General features: G+C 43.0%; 1 protein-coding gene across 1 annotated transcript in view; it reads left to right on the top strand.

Moving 5' to 3' along the window:
- Positions 1-4,381: 4,381 nt before the first annotated feature.
- LOC136580424 (rho GTPase-activating protein 6-like) overlaps positions 4,382-9,556 on the top strand; it is a 66,456-nt gene continuing 61,281 nt past the window's right edge. Inside the window, exons 1-3 of the mRNA XM_066580999.1 lie at positions 4,382-4,458; positions 4,767-4,897; positions 5,178-5,225. Coding sequence (XP_066437096.1) covers positions 4,768-4,897; positions 5,178-5,225 — 178 coding nt within the window. The 5' untranslated portion in view covers positions 4,382-4,458; position 4,767. The remainder of the gene's footprint in view (positions 4,459-4,766; positions 4,898-5,177; positions 5,226-9,556) is intronic.

Raw genomic sequence — 9,556 nt, 5'->3', positions numbered from 1 at the left:
TGTCTTTTACATGGAAAGTTAATTATGTGGTGCAGTTACATCATATATTAACTGATTTGCATAAGCAGGTCTTTGCCTCACTTCTGGACCCAGATTCAGTGTATCTACAACACTGTCTATGCTGACGATTGCGTGGTGATCAAGTGTCATCATGTTAAATCCTTGAGGAGATAAGATGGGCCTATCCCAGGTACCACTGACAACATCTACAGCCATCAAGAAGCCGACCTGGATCCACGTCATCTGCTACAAAAAGGTCCCTGCCGCTCAACCCAGATAGCTCCATTGACCTGGAGCCTTCCATACGTAAGCCTTTTTCTGGATTCCAAGTTGAACTTAGTGCAAGCCTGTGATGCTAAGTGTCATGGTGAAGAACATTTATTTTCCTACCCAGCTGGTTGCCTATCAACTTTGGACTAAAACTTACTAGCAGCCTTCCAACAGGTAAAGAATGGCTATTTTATTGTTGTCTAGACTTTTTCAATACATTCCAAGGCTATATGGATGGACAATGAGTTGCTTCAACTGCATCATGCCACAGCAAGAGACTAACATTCATCTAACTGCTAGGTGTAGTCATGTGCCAACTACTGCTACTGGTGGTCTCCCACTAACTGAAGAGACTCTAAGTTATGTTGAAATATTTGATTTTTTGTCTAATGAAATAGTTTCCAGTAAAAAAGTTACCAAGTCCTAGAAACCAAAAACACTAACATTAAAGGGGTTCTGTCATTAACAAAGAAAAATGTTATACTTACCTATTCCTCCCACGTCAGTCTACTTACCAGATCTTCACCTCACCTGTCTTCTCCTGTCTCCTGCAGTCCGGGAGGGGGGGTCACCTCACCTCTAGCTGACTGATTCTTTTGCTTTCTGTGACCTTACGTACATTCACAGGCAGTCTTCTTCCTGACAGCCAATGTACATTATGTCACAGTTTGCAGTCCAGCAGGGGGAGTGCTGATCTACTGCAGAGACTGTCTCGGCAATAGATCAGCATTTCTTCCTAGGCTGTGAACACTACAGCACAGGGAGGTGACCATCACTGACCTGCCGGAAGAGAATGCGAGGAATGCACGCTTCATAACAGGCCGGCTAGTGAGCAGTGAGGTGACCCCGGGGGCACTGCAGAAGCTCAGCGAGGAGAAGATGCCTTAACCCTTTCCAATCCACTGTCTGACGTCTTTAGATATTCTGATTGAAGGCTGTACAGCTCCAATGTCGGAAGATGTCCAGCAGGGTATTCTTACTTTATATTACTGGTCACTCTGTTATCGGGGGCCTCTCCAGCATGTCCAATACCGCTTTACTGGCTCTAGCCAGCAGATGGCGCCATTGTATAATGGCAGAAAGAGAAAACCCCCTAGGAAACCCTGAATCCAAAATTGGATTGCAAAGGGTTAAGAAGACAGCCTGTAGAGGAATAGGTGAGTATAGATTTTTTTAATGAGAAAACCCCTTTAAGTGGGTTATTGCATGCAGCTTATTTTGGTTTTGAATAACGCTCTAGTTTTAGGCGCCGAGGCATAGCTCAATATGTGTTATAGGATAGCTGCATACAGAAACACTGCAAATGCTTTTTGTTGCAATATTCTTAATACCACCGTAGATGTAATTAGAAAGTGCCACACCAACAGCTCCTAACACTTGTAGGATTGATTGGGCAGTGCAGGTTGTAGCTAAGGATTTTTGCCTCATCATGAAACAGAGTCCAGGGATAGGCCGCTTGGGCATGGGTGGTAATGAGGATAGCAGGAGGCGGGGCAGGGATATAATAAAGAATCTCCCGCAGAGGCCATCCGGTCCAAAGCCCCTCCACAATAGGAAATGTGGGGCGTAGTTATCAGGAGTAACATCAGTACAGACCATGTTACGCTAGGAGTGGACATTCCAAACTGAAGCAATAAAGTCTTTAATTACTGACCGCTTAGTAGCCTTGACGCCAGTCAAACTGTAGGTGCATTTCCTGCAGATATGGTATTGTGAAGCCCAGCTTTGGTGACTTAGCACAAGCTCTATATCTCTGACCAGTTGCAATAAGCTCCAGTGATTCCAAAAGAAATACTTTGCTCAGCATAGCGCAGCGACTGCTCTTCCAGTAATTGGTCCTGCATTTGCAGAAATATCTGAGGCGTAGCCCTGGGGTGCAGGAACCTGTGACAATCTGCTCCTACTAGCAATTCTCTCTGCAACTTTCAAAAACTCAGAGCCTGAGAGGGCAAGGCCTTTGTCTAATTTGAGTTTCACAAGAATAAGTGGTCACCATCAGCATCACTCCTCCTCCTTTACATGCAATACTTCTAAAAGACACAGTAACCAATGTAATTAAAACTATAATAAAACAACATTCCCCGTTCCGCCTTACAATTATACAAATCAGTCTAAAGTTTTTTGACAGACAATTAGCATTTTCTTTGTGGCCACTGAGCCTATAGGTAGTTGTCTGCCAGTTCTATAGGCAACCCACTTTTGAAATATGGCATAGACGGCTTCGTAATAGAAGTGATGTATGAACTTCACACAGCAACAAAAACCTGTGCTAAACGCATGGATGGAACTTCGGTAAGGTTTTTAACCCTTTCATTGACGGAGGATATTAAACATCTTGCACCTCTGGTGGCAGGGACACTTTTTACAGTTTTGACATTAGTGTTAAGAGAACTTAAATAGTTGAATCCTATTTCAGGTCAAACCTTGCTTAAAGTTCAGTTCAGCGTGAACCCGAACCTTGCTCGTTTTAGCCAAATCCACTAAAATTACCTCCTCCTCCAAATGTGTCTCATTGATTAGCACTGTTGCCTTGCAGTGCTGGAGTCCTAGGTTCAAATCTAACCAAGCACAACATCTGCTTGGTCAGATTTAAACTACAAGGCAACAGTGCTAACCCAGAGAAGAATAAGGAGGAGGAAGAAGGTATAAGGAGCACAGTGGCTCAATAGTTAACACTAATGTTCTATATTCAATTCTGGCTAAAGATAACATCTGCATGGAGTTTGAATATTGTATATGTGTTTCTTCTTCTTCACCAGAGGAGGAAAAGGGCAAAAAGCAGAAGAAACATTGGGGCTCAGTGGTTAGCACTCTTACCTTGCAGCGCTGAGGTTAATTGCATAAAACGCAATTGTACCCGCGAGTGTGAAGGAATGCTTGCCTTTCAATGCCCACATTTGACCGCGGATCAGCCACGCGAACGCCGATTGCAAAATCCGCAATTCAAATTCAGTCATGTTAGACCGGCCTAATGCTGTATAAAAGAAAATCCATAAAACAGTTGCAGAATTGATGTATTTTCTCTCTCTGCCCTCCAAAAGAGTTAATAAAAGTTTTACATATATACCAAAAAAGTGGTACCAATTAAAACTACAGTTCATCATGCAAAAAACAATCTTTTATATGGCCAGGTCAACGAAAAGAAAAAAAAAGTTATGGCTTTTGAAAAGTGTGGATGTAAATCCCCTAAAAGAATTGTTGTGTCCTTATGGCCAAAATAGGCCATGTCCTTAAGGTGTTAAACAAAAAATGTCTTTGTTGCCCACAGCAACCAATCACAGAGCAGTTTTCATTTTTCAAAAGCACTATGAGGAATGAAAGCTGCACTGTGATTGGTTGCTATGGGTAACAAAGACAGTTTTTTATTTCAGACAGTTTCATAAATCTCCCCCTATAGTTCAGAGTGAGAGCTGCAGGTATGTGCAGCTGTCACTTCACCTATATCTCCAGACTGCATTGTGGCTAGAACTGTCATCCCGGTCTAGTTTTAAAGCCAGGATTAGCTTCTCGGCTTTAAAACAAAATCGATGCTTTAGCAGCCCAACAGCTTGAGATACAGGCAACAGTAGCAAGCATATATCTAATATGTTCTTAGCTGCTGAAGTACCTCCTTGCATGGACATAGAAAATATATTTTGGACATGGAAAGAGTTAAACAAGAAGGTGGCAAAATAAAGCAGTGAAATGTATTATAAAGTTTATTAACAGCAGATTTTGGTACTTTTTTGGAAGCAGACATCATTCTGCATCAGTTCAACAGTTAGCTTTTATACTGGGGCTTAGATACATTTTTATTCTGACATCCCCTTAGAAAACATCTGTTTTTCTGCGAATAAGCAGTAACCCAGCGTGCGGACTGTACGCAAGTTATGATTTGGAATGTACTGAGATGCTTCCTTTCATTATATTCAGTTCCCATTTCTTGTAAAAGACTGGAGCTGCAGTTTTTCCTACTATGTTCCTTCAATTACCGCACTATAGAAAAAGTTCAACAAACTTAAAAAAAATGTAAACTGCTTTCTAATGCTAAATCCCCTGCAGTACTCCTCCCCTCACTCCTCCTCTCCCCAAAGACTATTCTCTTTGCCTGATCCTCCAGTTTGTGAGAGCAGTAACATTTGAGATACCTGCAGGCTGCATATAGTTTCAGAGGGAAGAAACTTCAATTGATCCAAGTGACAGGAGAGGGTAAGGCAGGGAGCGGGTGCTTTGTGGCCTCACGTCATGCTGTGCTGCTTGCTGGACAAGGAACTTCAACATATTCCATGTATGGCATGACATTTAGTCATAGGGGCCATGAAGATCATAGCTGCGATGATGATTCCTTCCTTGGGCTATCACTCATTGTATGATGTGATTGTTCTCAGTAAGAGAAGCAAAGTAATCTTGTAGATATGATACTTTTTATTGGCTAACTAAGAGACAAGCTTTCGAACCTACTTAGGGTTCTTCCTCAGGCTTAATGGCTACATTACTGACCCTGTGTTTATTATCAGGATGTCGGAGGCTGCTGTACATTTCCCTGCCGTTCACCTGCAGAGTTTGTCCGAGCTGGAGAGGTTCCGGCTGCAGGCGATCGCGCTTTACACTCTTCAGCAGCGAGGACTCTGCAATAACATCAAGCCGGGTGAGATACAGTAATATGTGTGCAACCATGAAGAATAGCAGAGCTTATTGTACGGGGGTCTGGGGAGCATGGATGACGCAATGTTGTTGTGTGACACTAAGGGGAAGGGGCACTTTCCCATACTGGAAGGAAATGATCTGTTTATTTTTGGGATTCCCTCTGGAATCTGCTGAATGTAACCACTGACAGCAATATGCTGCACATTATCTGTGCCCGTCCTTCTGTTTTGTGCCGATCTGTCTTTCGCTTCACTCTAACATAGACATCTTCTCTACTATAGGTTATCAAAATGCAAAGAAAATTGTGAAAGGCAGGCATGAGCGAAAAGGTATATTATATGTAAAAGTTGTCTTATGTGGAGGTGCGGATCATACAGTGTATACGTTGTGTGTGTATATGTTTGTGTAATATATAATATGTGAGTGTATATTCTACACTTTGCTGTTGGTAAATAACCTTATCTTCTGCTTGCAACTGTCTATGAGGTTTCCTGCATGCTTCCCTGGACTGCGTGATCCATTTCTTCTGCGTTCAATTCCTCTTAGGTGTGGTTCACATGGAGCCTAATTACAGCGGAATTTCCGTGGGGCCCTCCGCATGGAAATTTTGCAGCATATACAGTAGCAGCAAAGTGGACGAGATTTTGAAAATCGTGTCCAGAAGCTGCAGAAATAACCCGCAGAACCCATGCAGAAATTGACTTGCAGTGCCAAATTGAAATCCGCGGCATGTCAATTTTATCACAATCTCCACCGCGGAATACCTTTAGTTCTTGGGTATACAATTTACATTCAGGTTGTGTTCATTCAATGTTTTTATAGGGTCAGTTTCATGGTCAGGAGGCTATGTACCCAATGATTTTTTTACATGTTTTCAGATTAATCAAAAATGTAGCAAACGTAAAAAAATGGACATATGTCAGTGTCTCTGTAGCTAGTAAACCAGTAACAAGGCAAGGACGTTGACATGGTGGACATGCTACATGTATTTATCCCACTTCTCATATTTAGCAGTATACCCTCAAGTTTTGATGGGTGTACATTTTGATTAAGTGCCAAAAAAGGTGGGGGGCTTAGATTACATGTCATTGAGTTAAGAGATGTAAACATTTGAGTTCCAAAATCAGCTTTTGATATTGCTGTACCCAATATGTAAATGAGAATAGAACAGTTTTATTGATGGTTCCTTACTAGAGAGTGGTCCTGGGCTTTCTGCATTAGCTGATCCTCAACCTCTCCCCCTGACTCCTGATTGACAGGTCAAGTATGACTCTAGCCGAGAGGAGAGGTTGAGGACTTCTGACCACTGATTGACAGCTGTCTCCATAGGTGCAGTAATCAGGAGACAGCTGTCAATCAATGGCCTGACGGTACCGATGGCAGATTTATTACAGAAATTTCTGCAGTTGTCCCATTCATCTGAATGGAGCTTGGAGAAATCCACATATTTCCGAAACAGCCCCATGGCATATGTTGTTAATTCATAAAACTTCCTGCAATGGATCTGTCATTTGCGAATATACCCAAATTCAGGCTGTTATTTTTAATCTAGCAATGGGACGTTGTCTTTTGGTGCTCAGGGTAAAGCTGGAAAACTAGCAGGGTTGTCCTAGGAATGGGTGTGATGCACACCTTTATAATGAGCATATACTGTATGTATACTTTTACTTAATCTATGTTTGTAGTATTTCTCTTGCCCTCATCAGTGCCATGCAGGGGTGCAACTGTAGAGTTGAATGGGCCCCAGGGCAAATTTTAGAGTTGACCCCGCCCCTCAAGTTTGTTGTCTGGATGCACACGTCCCAATGGTATTGCTGGGATATAGATATATATTTATATATCTTATAATTATCCTTTATAATTGTAGTTTAAAGTAAATGTATCAAGTATTAACTAATTAAAACCAGATAGTGAAACATATTCAATTTCACATCTCTTTTATTTTCTGACTGCAGATTTTTTTTATTCCATTGTCTGTACATGACTATGGGGGCTGCCATCTTGCTTGACATATATTTAACAGTAATTAATCACAAAATATAGATCCGCGCCACCACACAGGAATCCGAAATAAGGGGGATTTTTACTCACCTGGTGCAAAGCGGGATCCCTCGTATGTGGAAAGAACCCGCTTGCACCGATGATCCCCGTTAGCCTGTAGGACTAAAGATGTTTCTTCATGCAAGGTCCCCAATAATCCTTGATCCAAGGAGATGCAGCAGTAGGAAAAGCCCCAGTAGGTAGTGTACCATACAATGGGGAGTGTGTAGGATTTTTTTCTTGTTTTTAACAGTAATTAGAGCATTTAGAGATATGCTTTACAGCAACCTCATGGGCTATTCCCACAATGGACCGGAGCTGACCCATTGACTTCTATGGGAGACTGGTTTAGGTATGTTCTGTCCCCTGTGCAGAGGATCCTTTCACACTGTGAATTCTCTAAAGCACTTTCCACTTTTGAATTGACAGGTAAAGTAATATAGGTCGCAGGAAGCTGAAATGTAGATTGACTTTCCTGTTCTATTTTTAAAACTACTTTCACTGTTCCAACATTGGAACCTATCAATTCCCATTCCACACCACCTTGTAAATTTTTGGTGAATGTATAGGTTTTGTTACATGATACCCACTCATGTTTTTATCTACAAATGTAATAGGCAGAAGCATACATAGAACTCATGGGGCCCCATAGCAAAATTCAAAATTGCCCCCCCCCCAAAAAAAAACCCCCAAACATATATATATCAGCAACAGCATATACAACGTGGTAGGCCTAGATACAGCAGCTCAGCTGTATAAAATGTCTGAATAAAGCCATTACCATTTTAGAGGTGCACTACAGAAAAGGGCCTGTAGAGGGCAACAGACGGACATTCTGATGCCTAGGATAAGGAAAAACACCAGCAGGCGTGGTCAGGAAGTAGGATATAGGTGTGCATTCCTGCTGCAGTTGGGGGAGATGTTGGCTGATAGAGCCAGAGAGACAGCTTAGTGCAGCTGGGAGGGCTGCTAGCCCCAGGGTCTAGCACAGACCAGGAATGGCATAGAGTGTGTCATATGGGACTTTTGTGTGGCTGTTCTTCCTGATAGCCTAAGGAGGAAGCCTCTGAGCACCTGGTATGGTGCAGGTTTCATTTGAGAGTTTGGTATGGACTGGAGCACCCTGCGCTGTGCCCCTGCTATCTTGAAAGACTTTGCTGATTTTCTCTGCTTGGAAAATAAAGTCTGAATTGAGTTTACTAACAACTTGGAGTCCAGTGTGTCGCTGCCGCCCCTCCCCTGGAGGACACGTTATTACACCATATAATAGTCAGATATCAACTCTACACAGTAAATACACTGCAATTACCTCCAGCATCTTCTCTGATTGGTGACATCCATTTTTGTTCCTAATATGGACCCAGATCAGCATGAAGATGCACTCCAGCCATTCCTCATCTCTACACACTTTCCATATCTTACCACTTCCCAAAATGAAGGACCCCCAGAAAGTCCTGGGATTTCCTCTATGTCCCCACAAAATACTGGTGCTCTCCCCCCTGTGGCCTCACAACTCTGGTGTCCCCTCTGTGGCTATAGAAAGCCTTGGAGTCTTCTCTGTGACTCCAGACAGTTCTAGAGTCTCCTCTGTGGCCCCACAAAGTTCTGAAGTCCCCACATGTCCCTGAGTCCATTCTGAGCTCCCCTCTGTGGTCATACAAAGTCCTTGGCTCCTCTTTGTAGCCCAATAAAGTCTTGGAGCCTCTCCTGTGGCCTTCACTCTCTGTGACCCTACAAAGTAATGGTGTCCCCTCTGTGGTCTTTGAAGATTTTAACACCCCCCCCCCCCCCCCGTCTGTGTCCCCTTCTTTCCCTGAATGTCTGGCCAGCAGCAGCACAAGTCTCACTTACATAGTAACTTCTCAGGTCAAACCTCTCTCAGTCAGTGCGGCTCCTTCCCTCCTTCTGGCTCATGGTGTAGTATTGCCAAGAAAGTAAAAAGAGCCACATGCACCGAGAGCAGTGAGAATGAAAATGAAGCTTGTGCTGCTGGACTTTCAGGGCAAGGGGGAGGAGAGTTAGTAGTGGGACAGGGAGCTTGACCATGGGGCCCTGGGCCCACCTATCCCACAGGCCCCATAGCAGTCACATGGTCTGCCTATATTGGCAGTGCACCATTAGTAATACGATTGTGGAAAGTGGTAGAAAATCCATAGCTTTGCCTACCCTTTGGTATCTTCCACCACTGTCAATCTGCACTGTCTGCCTTCGATGCTCCCCTCTGCTGGAGTTTCAGATGCTTTGTTGCGGGTGTAGTGCAATTCCCTGTCGTTGGGTTTAGAACCCATGCTTGAAAGAGGCAGCTTAGGAGAAGCAGTAGCAATAGATGATTCATGTCTTGCTAATCAAAAAAAGAATCAAGAGAGTCTCGGTTCTTTACAGTTCTATTTACATCTGGGACGTCTGCCCATCTGTATTATTGACATTGATCCACATGGAGCAATTAATACGAATACAGTCTTTCCGCCTTCTGAGGATTTGATCTCTTTATTTTGAGGACTATGAAGCCTAACATATCCTCAATAACAAGGGTCATGCCAATTAGAGTCCTACAGAGAATTTTTCTTAAAATTGTTCAGCCTTGACTAATGCTCTTTTTTCAAATGCCGAGGGTTTGATA

The sequence above is a fragment of the Eleutherodactylus coqui genome, chromosome 10 (genome assembly GCF_035609145.1).
Source record: "Eleutherodactylus coqui strain aEleCoq1 chromosome 10, aEleCoq1.hap1, whole genome shotgun sequence".
In the NCBI taxonomy this organism is placed as follows: Eukaryota; Metazoa; Chordata; class Amphibia; order Anura; family Eleutherodactylidae; genus Eleutherodactylus; species Eleutherodactylus coqui.
Note: the sequence above shows the minus strand (reverse complement) of the source record. Positions and strands in the feature narration are given on the sequence as shown.